This window comes from Schistocerca gregaria, chromosome 3 (assembly GCF_023897955.1).
Source record: "Schistocerca gregaria isolate iqSchGreg1 chromosome 3, iqSchGreg1.2, whole genome shotgun sequence".
NCBI classification, from domain to species: domain Eukaryota; kingdom Metazoa; phylum Arthropoda; class Insecta; order Orthoptera; family Acrididae; genus Schistocerca; species Schistocerca gregaria.
Window position 1 is genome coordinate 568,183,995 of NC_064922.1, and position 21,005 is coordinate 568,204,999.

A 21,005-nucleotide genomic window follows, 5' to 3' on the forward strand; every position below is an offset into this window, starting at 1 on the left:
AAACTGAAGTGATATCAGGTGTTCCCCAGGGAAGCGTCCTGGGACCTCTACTGTTCCTGATCTATATAAATGACCTGGGTGACAATCTGAGCAGTTCTCTTAGGTTGTTCGCAGATGATGCTGTAATTTACCGTCTAGTAAGGTCATCCGAAGACCAGTATCAGCTGCAAAGCGATTTAGAAAAGATTGCTGTATGGTGTGTCAGGTGGCAGTTGACGCTAAATAACGAAAAGTGTGAGATGATCCACATGAGTTCCAAAAGAAATCCGTTGGAATTCGATTACTCGATAAATAGTACAATTCTCAAGGCTGTCAATTCAACTAAGTACCTGGGTGTTAAAATTACAAACAACTTCAGTTGGAAGGACCACATAGATAATATTGTCGGGAAGGCGAGCCAAAGGTTGCGTTTCATTGGCAGGACACTTAGAAGATGCAACAAGTCCACTAAAGAGACAGCTTACACTACACTCGTTCGTCCTCTGTTAGAATATTGCTGCGCGGTGTGGGATCCTTACCAGGTGGGATTGACGGAGGACATCGAGAGGGTGCAAAGAAGGGCAGCTCGTTTTGTATTATCGCGTTATAGGGGAGAGAGTGTGGCAGATATGATACACGAGTTGGGATGGAAGTCATTACAGCATAGACGTTTTTCGTCGCGGCGAGACCTTTTTACGAAATTTCAGTCACCAACTTTCTCTTCCGAATGCGAAAATATTTTGTTGAGCCCAACCTACATAGGTAGGAATGATCATCAAAATAAAATAAGAGAAATCAGAGCTCGAACAGAAAGGTTTAGGTGTTCGTTTTTCCCGCTCGCTGTTCGGGAGTGGAATAGTAGAGAGATAGTATGATTGTGGTTCGATGAACCCTGTGCCAAGCACTTAAATGTGAATTGCAGAGTAGTCATGTAGATGTAGATTGAGTTTCAAAGCAGAAAACATATCTGGGAACGTATGGAAGATTTGCCTCTTATACGCATTGCTTAACGTGGGAACTTAGCGGTAGATTTACTATACAAGATGGAACTGACCTTTGACAATGCATAGTAGAACTCAGAGGGATATTGTTTCATCTCTGCGAAAGTGGGAATCAATGAAGCTAAAGATGAATCAGAGCGAAGACGTATCACAGGTCATACAACAAATCTCCAAAGCAATTTTATTATAACAGATATACAAGGAAAACATAAGCCGAAGTTTGGTAGTCACAGTAAGATACAAGCCTTCGACATGGAAATATTACAGCACCGTACCTCGTCCGACAAGATGAGCGAGTTGTCAACCAGGAGGTCCGTAGCGTTGACGGTTCGCAGGAAGTCGACGAGCGCCTGCGAGTCGTTGGTCTGGAAGCCGAGGGCGGCTCCCAGACTGAAGGCGTGCTGGCGCGCCTCGTCCGCGATCACTTGCCGCGAGATGAAGTTCCCGCTTTGGATGATCGCCCGCGAGAAGAGTCCTACCGCAAGTTAACATTTCACAAAGGTGTGAGATTCTTACAAATTTGATGACATAAATCAATCGCTTGCTGCAAATATTTTCGTGGTACTTGGCTGCCTGCTATTCAACTGTTGCTGCAGATCCATGGATAGTGCCCTATTTTCTGGAACACATACGAATACCAACCGAATTTTTTTTACAGAATGTGATTTACGTAAATCCTTACCGTCGAAATGTTTGGTAAATCGCTAGTTGTTTGGAATATAATGGAAACAAGATGAAAGAATGTTAAAGTTCAGAATTAGAAATGAAAACTTCGTACAGTATTAATTCTCTATGGACCAGCTCGACAAATCTGTAATGCTTACAGTACATTGCAGAGTCTGCATGTTGATGAATTTTTTTGCATTTGCCGTGCGTAGCAGATTCGGAACAATTCCAGACTACAAATGTAGGAAGTGGCGCTGCACAATGAGAATATCTACTATTACGTGAGCAGTTGCATCTTGGGAGTTCTTCGTGGCGTGCACACGTGTATCCCAGCTGCTGATACACTCCTGGAAACTGAAATAAGAACACCGTGAATTCATTGTCCCAGGAAGGGGAAACTTTATTGACACATTCCTGGGGTCAGATACATCGCATGATCACACTGACAGAACCACAGGCACATAGACACAGGCAACAGAGCATGCACAATGTCGCCACTAGTACAGTGTATATCCACCTTCGCAGCAATGCAGGCTGCTATTCTCCCATGGAGACGATCGTAGAGATGCTGGATGTAGTCCTGTGGAACGGCTTGCCATGCCATTTCCACCTGGCGCCTCAGTTGGACCAGCGTTCGTGCTGGACGTGCAGACCGCGTGAGACGACGCTTCATCCAGTCCCAAACATGCTCAATGGGGGACAGATCCGGAGATCTTGCTGGCCAGGATAGTTGACTTACACCTTCTAGAGCACGTTGGGTGGCACGGGATACATGCGGACGTGCATTGTCCTGTTGGAACAGCAAGTTCCCTTGCCGGTGTAGGAATGGTAGAACGATGGGTTCGATGACGGTTTGGATGTACCGTGCACTATTCAGTGTCCCCTCGACGATCACCAGAGGTGTACGGCCAGTGTAGGAGATCGCTCCCCACACCATGATGCCGGGTGTTGGCCCTGTATGCCTCGGTCGTATGCAGTCCTGATTGTGGCGCTCACCTGCACGGCGCCAAACACGCATACGACCATCATTGGCACCAAGGCAGAAGCGACTCTCATCGGTGAAGACGACACGTCTCCATTCGTCCCTCCATTCACGCCTGTCGCGACACCACTGGAGGCGGGCTACACGATGTTGGGGCGTGAGCGGAAGACGGTCTAACGGTGTGCGCGACCGTAGCCCAGCTTCATGGAGACGGTTACGAATGGTCCTCGCCGATACCCCAGGAGCAACAGTGTCCCTAATTTGCTGGAAAGTGGCGGTGCGGTCCCCTACGGCACTGCGTAGGATCCTACGGTCTTGGCGTGCATCCGTGCCTCGCTGCGGTCCGGTCCCAGGTCGACGGGCACGTGCACCTTCCGCCGACCACTGGCGACAACATCGATGTACTGTGAAGACCTCACGCCCCACGTGTTGAGCAATTCGGCGGTACGTCCACCCGGCCTCCCGCATGCCCACTATACGCCCTCGCACAAAGTCCGTCAACTGCACATACGGTTCACGTCCACGCTGTCGCGGCATGCTACCAGTGTTAAAGACTGCGATGGAGCTCCGTACTCCACGGCAAACTGGCTGACACTGACGGCGACGGTGCACAAATGCTGCGCAGCTAGCGCCATTCGACGGCCAACACCGCGGTTCCTGGTGTGTCCGCTGTGCCGTACGTGTGATCATTGCTTGTACAGCCCTCTCGCAGTGTCCGGAGCAAGTATGGTGGGTCTGACACACCGGTGTCAATGTGTTCTTTTTTCCATTTCCAGCAGTGTATTTGCTACTATTGACCTTGAAAAACGTAAGCTATCAAATTTTTTGAATATTAATGATAGAGGTAATTTTGAGGTATATCCGGATAAAGATATGATCCTGGTAGACAGTACCTCTAGAATTTGTGACCGTATTTTTTTAATTGTTACAAATTTTTCAACTTAAGCCTTCGCAAGTAGGCTCTTCTTTCCTTAGATATTTAAACCTGCAGTGTATTATGGAAAGGAGAGGAAGGTTGTCGCCCGTGAGGTTAGTAGAGATACTGACGTCTGTTGCACGAGTGCCTCCTCTGGTGACACCAGCAAGTAAGGTGAACCGACTGGATAAGAAGGCCAAAGAGAGTCTTGAGGCTGAGTGTCGATCAGTCAATGTTGTCTACAGCTTGTTTTTGGAAGGAGTTAATCTGTTTGATTCACTAACTGCACTCTACAGATCTGAAAAATTGAAATTTCTGGTAAGCCCCTATGGGACCAAACATCTGAGGTCATCGGTCCCTAGGCTTACACATTACTTAATCTAACTTAAGCTAACTTATGCTAACGACAACACACACACCTATGCATTACACAGAATTTCAGGTCGAAGAATCACTACCGCTGGTTATTTTTTCACTTCCCTGAATTGGTGGCATTAAATGCAAGTCTGTCGCACGAAAGAGACTGTGACTCGCTTGGTGTACCGAAGGAGAGGCAGGTGACACTTTGCCAAAGTTGAAGTAGCCGATACCCAGAGAAAAATGAACAAGGTGGTAATTGGGAGAAAGAGGACATAACTTTCTTCAAGTGTAAATACTGAGTGTGTAAATAGGAAGAAAATCCGGCATGCATCAAAGACAGTTTCCTAAATGGTTGCACACCAGGATAATGTTGAACACTGGCCAATTGCGTCTGAGAAAAGAGGTGGGTGCAACATGCCAAATTGCAATCGAAGTCCATCAGTTGTCTGTCAAAAGTGTAATGTCAATTTGTGCATCGAGAAGGAAAGAAACAGGTTTTTGGGCTTTCATAAAGAAAATAAAAAACTATGAGGGTCTAAAGCCTCAAATTATTAAATCTTTTATGTGTAAGTAAAGCATTTATGTAATAATATACAAGACAAATGTATTATATTATAATCTTTCTATCTGATATGTCTTTTCACTAATAATAAAGAAAGGTTAAATAATATAATAAATATATTCGATACAAATATGTAGATTAATGTAAGATTTACTTTATCTGTATCCTTATATTCCTAGTGTAACAAGCATGAGACGCTAGGTAGTGTCCTGTATAAACACGACTTAATCTATATTTTATCAATATGTATTTATTGTGACCCTTAAGTGACACACATACACGGTTTAGAATTTTTTGTCTTTGGAGTTCCATAATTCGGTCCATAGAAGATTAATATCACTGAATAGAGGTCCAGTTTTTTCTGAGTAGTATTTTGGTCCTTTCCGAAGATTTAAAAACATCATAAAATATTCCTGGAAACAATGAATTAACTAGTGCTCAAAGAAATGAACAGAGTGTGTGGAATATGTATGTGCTAGAAATACCTTTTTGACTTGCTTTATTTGCGGTAGCCTTTTTCGGTGGTTAACAATGCCGTTCTTGAAAACGACAGACGGTTTTCAATTCATTTCTTTAGGAAATGGTTCAAATGGCTCTGAGTACTATGCGACTTAACTTCTGAGGTCATCAGTCGCCTAGAACTTAGAAGTAATTAAATCTAACTAACCTAAGGACATCACACACATCCATGCCTGAGGCAGGATTCGAACCTGCGACCGTAGCGGTCGCTCGGCTCCAGATTGTAGCGCCTAGCAACGCACGGCCACTCAGGCCCGCCCTAATTTTCAATATTCGCCTGTAGCACCACATCTGAAACGCTTCTCTTGTGTTCCGGTTTTCCACAGTCCATGTTTCACTACCATACTATGCTGTGCTCCAGACGTACATTCTCAAAAATATCTTTCTCAAATTAATTCCCTTGCTTGACACTAGTAAACTTCTCTGGCCCAACAAAGCCCTTTCTGCCAACGCTGGTAGGATTTTGATGTCCTCCATACTACGTTCGTCACAATTTTGCTGCCTAGGTAGCAGAACTCCCTAACCTCATCTACTTCGTGACCATCAATCTCGAGGTTAGGTTTCTCGCTTGTTCTGATTTCTGCTACTTTCCATTACTGTAATCTTTCTTCGATTCATTCTCAGTCCATCACCTTAGACAGTTAATTCCATTCAGCATATCATGTAATTCTTCTTCACTTTCAGACAGGACTGCAATGTCATCAGCGAAAACTGTCATTGATATCCTTTCAACTTGAATTTTGATTCGACTCCTGAACCTTTATTTTTGTTCCATCATTGCTCCTTCGATGCATGGATTGAACAGTAGGGGCGAAAGACTATATCTTTGACTTAAACCCTTTGTAATTCGAGTACTTCGTTCTTGGTCGTCCACTCTTATTATTCCCTATTGGCTCTCGTACATATTGTATATTACCCATTTGTCCCTACAGCTTACCCCTATTTTTCTCAGAATTTCGAACATCTTGCACCATATTACACGCTTTTTCCATGTCGATAATTCCTACGAAGCTTGCTTCCATTATCAACCACTACATCAAAATTGCATCTCTAGTGCCTGTAAAGTTTCCTGAAGCCAAAGTGACCGTCGTCTAACACACCCTCAGTATTCTTTTCCATTCGTCTGTATATTATTCTTGTCAGCAGCTTGGATGCTTGAGCTGCTAAGCTGATTGTACGATAATTCTCGGATTTGTCAACTCTTGCAGTCTTCGGAACAGTGTGGATTGGATGGTGGTTTCCCGAAAGTCAGACTCACACATTCTGCACACACTACGTGAATAGTCGTTTTGTTGGGATTTGCCCCACTGATTTTAGAAATTCTGATGGAATGTTATCTATTTTTTCTGCCTTAATTTATCTTAAGTCTTCCAAAGCAGCCGGCCAGAGTGGCCGAGCGATTCTAGGCGCTACAGTCTGGAACCGCGAGACCGCTACGGTCGCAGGTTCGAATCCTGCCTCGGGCATGGATGTTTGTGATGTCCTTAGGTTAGTTAGGTTTAAGGAGTTCTAAGTTCTTGGGGACTGATGACCTCAGAAGTTAAGTCCCATAGTGCTCAGAGCCATTTGAATCATTTTTTTCTTCCTAAGCTCTTTAACATTCTGATTCCAATGCTGGACCCCTATGTCTTATATATCGACTCCTGTTTCTTCTTCTGTCACGTCAGACAAATCTTCCCCCTCATAGGGACCTTCAGTGTACCCTTTCCACTTATCCGCTCCCTCCTCGTCATTTAACTGTGGTATTTTCATTGCACTTTTAATGTCACCGATGTTTTTCTGCCCCGGTGTATGCTGAGTCAGTCCTTCCAACAATCATTTGTTCTTCGATTTCATCACATTTTTCGCGCAGCCACTACGTCTTGGTTTTCCTACACTTTCTATTTATTTCATGTCTAAGCTACAAGTATTTCTGTATTCCTGAATTACCGTTACGTTCTGTCAATCAGATAGGGTTGCCAACTTCGACAAATCCCAGTTGGGGACACCAACGATAAATACAAATTTTACGCTGATAAACTCTTATTTTATTAACGAAGGTAACCACAAAATGTATATTTATCAGATTAGTGTAAAATACTGCATTCATAATTCTTAATATAAATTCTACGGAGATTGTTTAAACTCAAAACATTCAAATGTTAAATATTTAACGTTAACATATTCACTGATCAGCCAGCACATTATGGCCACCGACATACTGTCAACATCAACCCGTCCAGGCCATGTCAGCATCACCTGGCGAGGAACGACTGCTGCTCATTGACACGGAAGGACGGTGCATCCAGTATCAGTGAGTGAGCTGTCCGTGTGTAGAAAGGGGGAGATGCGCGATCTATTTATCTGAGTATCTAACCGAGGGAAGATTTTGGGGGTCCGGAGGCTCAGCACGAGTTTTTCGGAAACAAGACGACTTGTGAGGAATGCCGTGGTGAGAGTCCTCAACACGTGGCGATACTGTCGTGAAACCACTTGCAGGCGTCGAGGTGTTGGGTGGCTACCTCCCATGACAAATATCGGACATAGTATGTTGGGCAGACTGGCAAAATGAGACAGGCGGCGAACTGTGGCGGAACTAAAATCATACTTTAATGCTGGGCAAAGTGAAAATGTGTCTGAACACAGTGCAGCGAGTGCTGCTAACGACGAGCCTCCGCTACTGACGGTCCATAGATTTGCCTATTAATACCACCGCATCGGCAACTATGACTGAAGTGAGCACATCACCATTGGCAGTGGACTTTGGAGCAGTAGCAGAGCGTTCCATGTGTGATGAATTCCGATACTATATGAATGCGTTGTCTTCCAGGGAAATAGTTGCTTGACACTTGTACGGCGGGACGGAGAGAAGCTGGTGGCGGCTCCATTAAGCTCTGGGGAACACTCATGTCAGCATCCTCACTAGCTCCACTGGTGGAGCTCATGAAAGACACCATGACGATCAAGGAGTATCGTACAATGATTGCTTGATTGCTGACCACGTATTATCATTCACGGTGGTCATGTAGCAGTATTTTTCAACAAAATAATGAACCATGTTACAAGGCAAGGAGTGTGACGGAGTGGTTTGAGGAATATAGTGGCGAGTTCCAACTGATTTACTGGAGCCTCAACTGGTCAGATCAGAATCCTATAGAAGACATCTGGGATGCGATTGAATGTGGTATCGGAGACCATCGACCCGTCCCCGGAATTTACGGGAATAACAGGAACTAGGTGACTTTTGTGTGCAGACATGTTGGCAACTCCCCTAACAGCGTACCAAGGCCTCATTCCTTCCATACCACGACGCGTCGCAGCTGTTATCCGTGCAAAAGTAGACATATTAGGTAGGTAGTCATAATGCTCAGGCTGAACAGCGTGTGATTTCATGATTTGGTAAGTCTCTGAAAGAAAGCATGTTTACTTTTGTGTTTTGGTTTAGTCAACAGTTTCTTGTCATTCTTAACAGTTGCAAAAAGATTCGTGCGAACTGTACTTAAATGTTACAACATAAAGTATTTCGCGTTGAATGAACAGTTACTGAAGCATGGTAACCATGAGTACATGTTTCCTCAACCTACTGGATAAAAGACATAGTCGTTTAACTCACTTATGAGGTGTGCCATATAATATTACTTAGATGATAATCTATTTGTAGGACAAACAACAGTGGCTTTATGGCTTCCAGACAAAACCCACAGTGCGAAGTACATATTTAATTTTGAACGGAACCATATATAAGTACATACAAATGAATGTCAAGTGATAATCGTTGACAGTTGACTTCTGTTGTCTATGGCATTGGTTACGATCTGCTGTTAGTACAGGATATTTTCAAAGAAGCATCTTACATTGTTGTCGTGACTTTTCAAACCTCAAAGAATTTTCTGTAATACATACGTTGTATTACAATATTTAAATTACGTTGGCAGGTGACTTGAGCTATAGTTTAAATACGGTAAATTCAAACTAACTGCGTTGTCTAACGATAAATAAGTGGTGTCACGAGATAATTACCTTGATCCTGACAAATGAGTTCTAATACGAATTCGTAATAAGACACTTTTATCATCAACATATATGCTTAACATTATTGTGATTTGGAGAAATTAGCGGGAAAATATTAAATATGGGAACGGTTGGCAACCATACAACCACATGAATTGACAACTTGGAATTGGTGTGCAAATAAAATCTTAGTATATACTAGAAAGTTAAAATGTATCCTTGCACTCCTGGTGGTTATAATTAAAGCGCACCTGCTTCACGTAGGTCCAGTGTGGGCTGTAAATATTGTATGGCAGCGAAACTTATTAGATTTACATTAATACGTAACTCATTTACGCTGAAAAAAATTGTTGCAACTTTGGCCGTAGGTGCAGATGTGGCGCTGTGCAGTATCTCGTCGACGTCTCCACGGCCCATATTGAACCAATCGAATAAGAGGCGGTTGATAATGAAATCAACAAACGTGACTCACTTCTTTGACGTTTTGTGCCTAAGTCCCGTTCGCAGCATCAGATTTGCACCTGTTGACCAAAACTGTAAGTAATTTTTTCCAGCATAAATCGGTTGTGCAGTAGAATGCCTACCAGGCTTCGCTGCCGTACGATAATTACGGCCCATGCTGCCGGACTTCAGTGAGTAGCTGCAGTTCAGTTACAACCACCTGGCAGCTTTGCGGAATCACACGAATGTTTTCTGAACAGTCAGACTGAGACGGAGTTGACACGGCAGCCGTGCACTACCTGCAGAGAGGGGCGCGACGAGGTGCAGCGAGACGGAGCCGCCGCCAGAGCTCTGGCCGGCCAGCGTCACCCGCCGGGGGTCGCCGCCGAAGCGGGCAATGTTGCGCCGCACCCAGCGAAGCGCCAGCTGCTGGTCCTTCAGCGCCGCGTTGCCGGGGGCCGCCGCGTCCCGCGTGCTCAGGAAGCCTGCGGGCACACCAGTCCTCCTGTGCCATTCCCTGCACATTTATGGCATAGCGGTAAACTGTTGCAAGGGTACTACTCTCATAGTTACTGCCACTCGACACACGTCGACACAACTAGCACTGTAACTGCAAGGGTTTTTGAGTACCCTATCTGGTCAAAAGTATCTGGGCATCCGTATGGTATGGTATGACTCCGTGGTCTAGGGGTAGCCGGCACGGTAGCTCAGCGTGTTCGGTCAGAGGGTTACGTGCCCTCTGTAATAAAAAAAACTGAGTCAATCGATCAAAAACCAACATAAATGGATGTCTTACGACATCCCCCCCGAGCAGATGCAACGAACAAAAGCGAACAAAATGAGATTAAAAAAAAGGGGTACCGTCTTTGATTCATAATCAAAACGTCTTCGGTCCCGGGTTCGATCCCTGCCACTGCCTACATTTTGATAAATAATCAGCATTGGCGGCCGAAGACTTCCGGCATAAGAAGTCAGCCTCATTCTTCCAACGGCCTTGTCAAAGAGGGCGGAGGAGCGGATAGAGGTTCAGGGCACTCTCTTCTCCTAGGGGCGGGAAATTGCCCCTAAAGGCGGAAGAATCAGCAATGATCAACGACATGAGGATGCAGGAGGCAATGGAAACCACTGCATTAAAGACACGTACCGTGTATCCACAGGACATGTGGCCTGTAGTTGAAGAAGTGTCATGATGGTCTCTCCATTGGCAAAAGATTCCGGAATAGCCCCCATTCGGATCTCCAAGAGGGGACTGCCAAGAGGGAGGTTACCACGAGAAAAAGATTGAATAATCAACGAAAGGATAATGTTCTACGAGTCGGGACGTGGAATGTCAGAAGCTTGAACGTGGTAGGGAAACTAGAAAATCTGAAAAGGGAAATGCAAAGGCTCAATCTAGATATAGTAGGGGTCAGTGAAGTGAAGTGGAAGGAAGACAAGGATTTCTGGTCAGATGAGTATTGGGTAATATCAACAGCAGCAGAAAATGGTATAACAGGTATAGCATTCGTTATGAATAGGAAGGCAGGGCAGAGGGTGTGTTACTGTGAACAGTTCAGTGACCGGGTTGTTCTAATCAGAATCGACAGCAGACCAACACCGACAACGATAGTTCAGGTATACATACTGACTTCGCAAGCTGAAGATGAACAGATAGAGAAAGTGTATGCGGATATTGAAAGGGTAATGCAGTATGTAAAGTGGGACGAAAATCTAATAGTCATGGAATGCAGTTGTAGGGGAAGGAGTAGAAGAAAAGGTTACAGGAGAATATGGACTTGGGACAAGGAATGAAAGAGGAGAGAGGCTAATTGAGTTCTGTAACAAGTTTCAGCTAGTAATAGCGAATACCCTGTTCAAGAATCACAATAGGAGGAGGTATACTTGGAAAAGGCCGGGAGATACGGGAAGATTTCAATTAGATTACATTGTGGTCAGACAGAGATTCCGAAATCAGATACTGGATTGTAAGGCGTACCCAGGAGCAGATATAGACTCAGATCACAATATAGTAGTGATGAAGAGTAGGCTGAAGTTCAAGACATTAGTCAGGAAGAATCAATACGCTGAGAAGTGGGATACGGAACTTCTACGGAATGATGAGAGTAGTTTGAAGTTCTCTAACGCTATAGATACAGCAATAAGGAATAGCGTAGTAGGCAACACAGTTGAAGAGGAATGGACGTCTCTAAAAAGGGCCATTACAGAGGAGGTTGCTGCGAAGAAACCGTGGGTAACAGAAGAAATACTTCCGTTGATTGATGAAAGGAGGAAGTACAAACACGTTCCGGGAAAATCAGTAACACAGAAATACAAGTCGCTGAGGAATGAAATAAATAAGAAGTGCAGGGAAGCTAAGACGAAATGGTTGCAGGAAAAATGTGAAGACATCGAAAAAGATATGATTGGCGGAAGGACAGACTCAGCATACAGGAAAGTCAAAATAACCTTTGGTGTCATTAAAAGCAACGGTGGTAACATTAAGAGTGCAACGGGAATTCCACTGTCAAATGCAGAGGAGAGAGCAGATAGGTGGAAAGAATACATTTAAAGCCTCTATGAGTGTGAAGATTTGTCTGATGTCATAGTAGAAGAAACAGGAGTCGATTTAGAAGAGATAGGGGATCCAGTATTAGAATCGCAATTTAAAAGAGCTTTGGACGACTTAGGGTCAAATAAGGCAGAAGGGATAGATAACATTCCATCAGAATTTCTAAAATCATTAGGGGAACTGGCAACAAAACGACTATTCACGTTGGTGTGTGAATATATGAGTCTGGCGACATACCATCTGACTTTCGGAAAAGCATCATCCACACAATTCCGAAGACGGCAAGAGCTGACAAATGCGAGAATTATCGCACAATCAGCTTAACAGCTCATGCATCGAAGCTGCTTGCAAGAATAATATACAGAAGAATGGAAAAGAAAATTGAGAAGGCTTTAGGAAAACTAAAGGCACGAGAGAGGCAATTCTGACGTTACTGCTAATAATGGAAGCAAGGCTAAAGAAAAATCAAGACACGTTCATAGGATTTGTCGACCTGGAAAAGCGTTCGACAATATAAAATGGTGCAAGCTGTTCAAGATTCTGAAAAAAGTAGGGGTAAGCTATAGGGAGAGGCAGATCATATACAATATGTACAACAAACAAGAGGGAATAATAAGAGTGGGCGATCAAGAACGAAGTGCTAGTATTAAGAAGGGAGTAAGACAAGGCTGTAGCCTTTCGCCCCTACTCTTCAATCTGTACATCGAGGAAGCAATGATGGAAATAAAAGAAAGGTTCAGAAGTGGAATTAAAATACAAGGTGAAAGGATATCAGTGATATGATTCTCTGATGACATTGCTATCCTGAGTGAAAGTGAAGAAGAATTAAATGATCTGCTGAACGGAATGAACAGTCTAATGAGTACAAAGCATGGGTTGAGAGTAAATCGGAGAAAGACGAAGGTAATGAGAAGTAGTAGCAATGAGAACAGCGAAAAACTTAACATCAGGATTGATGGTCACGAAGTCAATGAAGTTAAGGAATTCTGCTACCTAGGCAGTAAAATAACTAATGACGGACGGAGCAAGGAGGACATCAAAAGCAGACACGCTATGGCGAAAAAGGCATTTCGGGCCAAGAGAAGTCTACTAATATCAAATACCGGCCTTAATTTGAGGAAGAAATTTCTGAGGATGTACGTCTGGAGTACAGCATTGTATGGAATGTGGGAAGACCGGAACAGAAGAGAATCGAAGCATTTGAGATGTGGTGCTATAGAAGAATGTTGAAAATTAGGTGGACTGATAAGGTAAGGAATGAGGAGGTTCCACGCAGTATCGGAGAGGAAAGGAATATGTGGAAAACACTGATAAGGTTCAAAAATGGTTCAAATGGCTCTGAGCACTATGGGACTCAACTGCTGTGGTCATTAGTCCCCTAGAACTTAGAACTACTTAAACCTAACTAACCTAAGGACATCACACACATCCATGCCCGAGGCAGGATTCGAACCTGCGACCGTAGCAGTCCCACGGTTCCGGACTGCGCGCCTAGAACCGCGAGACCACCGCGGCCGGCTACACTGATAAGGGCAAGGGACAGGATGATAGGACATGTGCTAAGATATGAGGGAATGATTTCCATGGTACTAGAGGGAGCTGTAGAGGGCAAAAACTGTAGAGGAAGACAGAGATTGGAATACGTCAAGCAAGTAATTGAGGACCTAGGTTGCAAGTGCTACTCTGAGATGAAGAGATTAGCACAGGAAAGGAATTCATGGCGGGCCGCATCAAACCAGTCAGTAGACTGAAGACCCCAAAAAAAAAGAAAAAAAAAATGTTGAAACCTACGGTGAAATCTTTCACACAGGAAGAACGCAAGGAAAGAAATGAATTGTAAAATATTTAGCTGCCGAAGCACACTACAAGTATTTAAAATGATGTTAAAATTACAAATTTTACCACACGAAGAACAGCTTATAACACTGCTTTATACATCCCTTCTTAGCACACGAATCGGCGAATAAGCTGTCGTATCTGTGAGAGGAGAACGTACGGCCACGTAGCGCGAAGTCCAAAGTGCAATCGTGCTACTTTTAATTATTTAAAGTATACCATAAATGTCTCAAATCATAAATTTTATTAGTAACTTGTAGTTCAAATCGGAAACTAAACTATTGCAAATGTAATTCCTACACAAGTGACTAGCGGAGGAAAGTAATCAAAATAAGTGTATAACATTACATTACAGATGATTACCATCAGTTGGGACTTTAATTTGTTGACATGAAATATTTTGTAACAGTTCTAGTAGTTAAGGCCTTATGTTAATTTTTGAACAATTTATATTCTGTTGTGAGATGTAAAGCTTTCACGGTGTAGGTATTGTCCCACAAAATTTCGCGCGTACTGCCGGATGTTTGTATCTTCCTGCCATAATATTTGGACGCAGAGTCTTCTGGCCAACTTTTGGTGATATTGGCAAAAACGCACTGCGCTCTGATATTTAAGGCCCCGCCAGCACATGCGTGGTGGATTCACTTTGCGTTGCGAGTGCGCTACTTGAGCACGTTCGATTCTGCTGCGCAGCGAGCTCTCCGTGATGAAAACTCGCCGCATCAATATCAATTCGATTGTCTTCCAGCGGTTCACAGAATCAGTTTTGACGTGGTTTCACTTTTTACAAATGTGCCTCTTGCGGGCTCACTACATCTCATTGGCAATAGATTTAAAGCTGACATTACAAAGATGCTTGAGCACACCGTCTCCCCTACGTATTTCTTACTTAACACAGAATTTTATGAGCAATCAGAAGGTGTCGCCATGGGGAGCCCTTTATCTCCCCTGGTGACCAATCCTTTTATGTAACACTCTGAGGAGCGAGCACTCGCATCGGCCATCATTAAACCACCAGTATTTCGTCCATATGCTGACGACACTTTTGTAGTTTGGCCTCATGGTTTGGATCGAGAGTTCCTACAACATCTGAAGTCCATACACGAAAACATAAAATTTACAATGGAGTTGTAGAAGGAGGGTTGCCTGCGATTTTTAGACGTCTTGGTGCGACGTAAGAGCGACAGCACACTTGGTCATTCAGTATATAGAAAGCCTACTAACATGCAAGCCGCTAGTTGCCACTATCCGGCACAAACGATGGGTGTTTTAAAGACATTGATTCAGCGAGCCCACGTCATCCCTGACACTGATAGTTTGCAAACGGAACTGGAGCACCCGCAGACTGTGTTTCTGAAGAATGGGTACTCGTCCCAGCAAGTGGAGAGAGCGCTGCAGACCTGTAGGCGACAGAGCAAAGAAGAGGAAGAGGCAATCTTGTCTGGGTATTCATTTTGTCAATTTTCTGTAAGAAACGAAAAAAATTATTAAATTTGTTTCTTGTGAATTAGCGAAAACAACATTTCAGAGCATCAGTGAATACACCTTTGAAATTATGAAACTGTCGTGCAAAGAAATGTGCATATTGTACAAATGTAAAAATACAATATGCAGATTAAGTAACATTATACCGTACAGTTGTTGTACGCACGGCGCAGTTGCTTTGCGTGTCTCCAACTCTGTAGGTGTCTCAATGGCAACGCCTCTTCATAGTTCCATAGACGGCTTATCGTTGTCGCTTACTGCCGTTTTCGTTTCGTAGTTGAAACATTTCAAAAGCGCTCCCAGATTTCAGGGAATCGACCGTAGGAGAGTCTTAGTAGTGTAGAAGAAATGTATTGAAACCCCATGCATGGTGCGGAATTTTTTCACGTATCTCAGTGTTTATGATGCAGTATCTCTTGAACTACTTGTCGCACAATGACGTGTTCCTGTACGTACGTTTAGCGGCACATGTGGGTATTGTCAGTGAAATATGTCGCGAATAGAGTTATTAACAAGGAATTAATAAATTTTAGCGTCAAGCATGATGAGGCAGTTTCTCACGCACCTCAGTGTTTACGATGTCACGTCTCATGAACTACGTCTTGTACCATGGTATATTTTCATTGGTGGATTTAGTGGCAGATGTCGATACTGTTCGCGAAATTTATCACGAATACAGTTTGTAGCACAGAAATAATACATTATACGTCAAGCATGACGCGCAGTTTTTCTCTCATCTCATTGTTTGTGACGTCATATTAATTACAGTAGGTAGGTGTTTCTAGCCCCCAAAGCAATTTCTGCCTGACTGTAAGGGGTATGTGTACCATGTTTGATTGAAATCGGTTGAGTGGTTTAGGAGGAATTGTGCAACGTATACACGTACATACTTGCATACTTAGACGTACATACTACACACGTACAAAGTATACACATACATACTTTTTTATAATATGTGTTGATTTTCTTTTTTCCGTTTGCCTCTTTTATCATTTGCAGGCAAGTTTTAGTCACATGGCACATGAATGCCTGGAAAATTAAATAATGCAACAGTATCACTATAGAGATCTTCAGCATCTTAGTGGTACCTTTACCTATCCAATGAAGGTACTGTAATGTAGCTCGGATAGTACCTTCCTTATTAATGACACCTATGCGGCTTGCTATTTATATCTGAGTTTGTTCTGGTTTACAAATCGGCGATAGCAAGCTAGACTGCTGTAAGTGGCACTTGTTTCCATTTTATATGGACTATTATTTCTTTTTAAATTTGGGACTGAGTATTCATTACGTAGTTCATGCCGTGACGTGATAGTTATGCGTTACGAGCTACACGTTAAGAACATGGATGAGTGGAGCTGTGTTACGTTAGTTCCTACTCTTTGTGGCTCTTGGAAATTATTTGAATTTCGGAGAAAGGCACGAATCATTTCATCATAGAAAATTTGGTTATGAAATAAGCAAAACGTTATACTTAATATCTATGTGCCACGACACACGCTTTTCCAGAATTAGTTATGTGTTTTTTGGTCGACTATTGATGGGTAAATCCGCATGATCCGTTTTCCAAAGCCAGATCAGTGTTTTATTTACTGCACATCAAGATAATAACACTATATTCGACATAATCGTCTTGATTCAGCCACTGTTTAGATAATTCAGATAATTCTCATTTCTTGTACTGTCTCTCAGTAACATATTTTTAATTAGTATGTTTCGATCACTTTGCATCAACTTCAAATCTAAGTAGCTGTGTCAGCAGTCTGTCTTGTCTACTCAGAAACACATTTGATAGTTCTCTGAACACTCTGATATGTGTCGCAGTATACGTTCACAGTTAAATTACATGTTTTGTTCACTCTGGATCATCTTCAGATCTGTCCACCCCGATAGCTGAGTGGTCAACGTGACGGATTGCCGTCCTAAGGCCCCGGGTTCGATTCCCGGCTGGGTTGGGCATTTTCTCCGCTCAGAGACTGGGTGTTGTGTTGTCTTCATCATCATTTCATCTGCATCCGGCGCGCAGGTCGCCCAATGTGGCGTCGAATGTAATAAGACCTGCACCAAGGCAGCAGGACCTGCCCCGCCAAACGCTCATCTTCAGATCTGAGTACTGCGCCAGCAACCGGTCTTGTCTACTCAGAATCACATGTCCGTAGCGTTTCTAAGGAGATAAGATGGATCGCTGATGCAACTACTTAGATCTGAAGATGATCCAGAGTGATCGAAATATGCAATATAATTAAAAATGTGCAACTGAGACGGAATAATAAGTGATTATTATCTTAACAAGATAATAACGTTTGTTCAGGCTGACTTAATATTAGTTGTCTAATGATTCGAAACCGATAACGTAATAACAAATATATTACGACAGATAATTCAAAATAGTTGAAAGATTCCTGTTGTTTCTCCAACCGAGACAATGTGTATAGAACGACACCGGCCAAAATGTATGAATTGTTATTACAATCGGCAACTGCGTTCATATTAATTGTCAAAGCAATAATTTTCTGCAGATGGCGGGCATTAATAACCAGGAAAACACTGATACACAGACACGGAACGTTTTCGGGTGTACAGCTGAGCTGAGCTCTCCAATTTACCACCGGAGCATTCGGCTACTGACTTGTTGTTAATCTCGTGGGTCGAACAGAAACCTTTGCGTGTTCTTTCAGTTTGGTCTCCAACCAGATGTACTTCGTAGTAAGCTGGAATCTGGCTCCTGTTGTACATTATAAGATGAAAATAAAAACTACACACCACGAAGGAATTATCCGAATGCGACTTAAATCTGTAGATGTGATTGATATGTAGAGGCAAACAAAGCACTACAAATTTCAGAAAAAAACTGATGACTTATTTAAGAGAAAGAGCTTCACCAACTGAGCAAGTCAATAACACATAGGTTTACCTCTGGCCCTCACGCAATCAATTATTCTGCTGGGCACTGATTAGTAGAGTTGTTGCATGTCCTCTTCAGGGATATTGTGCCGGATTATCCCCAGTTGGTGCGTTAGATCGTGAAAATCCCGAACTGATTGAAGGGCTCTGCTCGTAATTCTCGAAACGTCCTCAATTGGAGATTGATCCCGCGATCTTGCTGGTGAAGGCAGGGTTTGGCAAGCGCGGAGACAAGCTGTAGGGATGCGGCGTACAACGTCGTCGACGTCCCGCTGTGCTGTGAAGGTGCCTCGAATGACAGCCAAAAGGACAATGCTACGAAAACTAATGGCACCTCAGACCGTCACTGCTCGCCGTCGGGAAATATGACGGCAACAGTAAGGTTGTATCCTACCGCTGTCCATGGAGTCTCCAAACACATCTTCGCTGATCATCAGGGCTCATTTCGAAGCATGACTCAGCACTGAAGACAATTCTATTCCAGTCAATGAGATTCCAGGCTGATAGTCTCCCACCAACCTGACCATCAGGGTTTGCTGGTCTGGCGTGCCACTTATTTTCATAGCAGGGCCCCCTTTGGTTGTCGTCCGCTACGCCCTTACAGTACAGTGGTACGTCGACGATAATCTGCGTCCAGTTTTGTTGCCCTTCATCGCAAGCCATCCTGGGCTTACACCTCAGAAAGATAATCCCCTCCCGCACCCAGAGTGACCTTCTACTGTTTATCTTCAACCTTGCCAAACCTTCCAATGTATGTCACACCGAATAACTGCTTGAATAAGGGCCAGAGGTTAACCAACGCATTACTGACTTGCTCAATTTGAAAATATTCAAATTTTACTGAAATTTAAAACTTTTGTTTGTCTTTGGATGTACATCTACCAATATCCGTCCCATTTGGGTAATTCCTTCGTGGTCCTTATTTCTTTATTTTCGAGTTTTTTAGTTTGTAATGGAATTCACAACCCAGACTGTTTCTCCTCAAGATTCTCCTAGCAGACTGGGTTGTCAGCATCAGTTTTTTTTTCATTCGTTTGCTGATTCTTCTGTTTTGTCTGGAGTTCACACCAGTTACCCATCAGGTCGGACAACCCACTGTTATTGTTGTCTTACCCTAATTTCTTCGCTTCGAATTTTTATGACTTCTGACATTGTGCTGTTATTTAACGAAACGCACATTTCTCTCCGACGTTCAATATCGCAGTGATATATTAATATATTGAGTGCTATATCCTATGTGTTGTGTTTTCCTTCAATTGGAACATAGGCTCCAGTTTATCTATTTTATCAACGCCATTATTTCTATGTATTCGCTACTTTTGATGTCCCAGTGACCATTACTCTCGTGTCACTATTGAGTATATCTCGGCAGTGGTAGGCGACTATTTGGTTGTATCTTCCTATATAGAAGTATATAATATTCTCAATTTCTGATTCACTACGTGTTATAAGGTTCTGAGTATGTACCCTAAATAGTACCTCGTTCGTTTAAGCCACATACTAGAAAAGGATAGTAATGGGATGGAGAAACTCCACTTGGGCACGTTTAGGATTTCTAGTTCCAACATATGCCTTACAACCAAGGTAAAACTCCCGAAAGCCTTGGTCGGTATTGTAGTACTTTTTATTTACACAGTCCAGTCACAAAAATGTTACCACCACGTATGCTGGACGTCAACGTGCAATAACCACTCACACAAGGTGTGTGGTATCAAAAAAATGGAGGGTACATAGTGTGTCAGGATAAAGAGAGTGTCCAGTCGTTATCGTAACGCGGAATAGGATAAATCTAAGTGGTGTGCTACAAGGCATTCAGGCCAACGTTTTAGCACTTCCAAAACGGCGAAGTTTGCAAACTCTTCGCGTGCCGCCATGGTTAAAGTATATCGTGCATGGCAAAATGGCTCTATCAAAGACCGGCGCCTAAGCGACTGTGGCACACCACCTGTCACACATGACAGGAATGAAGGACAGTTGCGGAGATGTGTGCTGGTGAATAGACATAGAACTCCTTAGCAAACTGACTGCCCAGATGAACCAAACTGCTACCAACAGTATCTCCTCAACGACCATTCAGTGAACGTAGCTGCGTATGAGCCCCTGCAGCAGGCGCCTTCATGCACCCATGCTGACTGTTGTTCATTGGCGACAAAGACTAGAATTTGCACCCTAGTACCGGAAGAGGACGACCACTGAATGGCGACAGGTGGCATTTTCAGAAGAATGTCTTTTTATGATCCATCGGACACTTGGCATTTACGGCGTGAAACGTCTGCAGGCAAACACCCTGCAACAGTTAGAGGTCTGGGGAATGTTTCCATGGCATCCCTGGATGATCCTGTTATTTTGGAAGGCCCAATGGATCAACAAAATTATGTATCTATCACATTGGCGATGGTGATCACCACTTCATGCTGTTCGTTTCTCATTGGTACGACGGAATGTACCAGCAGGACAATTAAACATGTCACACAATTCGCATGTTACGTGCGTGATTCTTAGAGAATGAGATTACTGCACTCCCTAGATTAAAACCCAACCGAGGATCTGGGGGACCATCTCCTTTGAACTGCTTAGGCCATGGCTACTCAACAAATAATCCCATCGCAGCTGGTCGCGGCCCTGCACTAGGCATGACTCCGCGTCCCTGTCGATAAATAACAGAACCTCACTGACTCTCTTCCTGCACACCTCGAAACATTCAACGCCGCAAAATTTGGTTATTCAGGTTGTTGTCAGATGGTCACATTAATGTCAGAGGACAATGTATTTTTTGGACATATGTAAGGATAGATATTCTAGTATTTGATTGTGTG

The 21,005-nt window shown here is 43.4% G+C and overlaps 1 protein-coding gene across 1 annotated transcript in view; it reads right to left on the reverse strand.

The window, feature by feature from the left end:
• LOC126356216 (juvenile hormone esterase-like) overlaps positions 1 to 21,005 on the reverse strand; it is a 119,375-nt gene that overhangs the window by 71,653 nt on the left and 26,717 nt on the right. Inside the window, exons 5-6 of the mRNA XM_050007028.1 lie at positions 9,716 to 9,901; positions 1,256 to 1,455 (exon numbers count right to left, since the gene is read on the reverse strand). Coding sequence (XP_049862985.1) covers positions 1,256 to 1,455; positions 9,716 to 9,901 — 386 coding nt within the window. The remainder of the gene's footprint in view (positions 1 to 1,255; positions 1,456 to 9,715; positions 9,902 to 21,005) is intronic.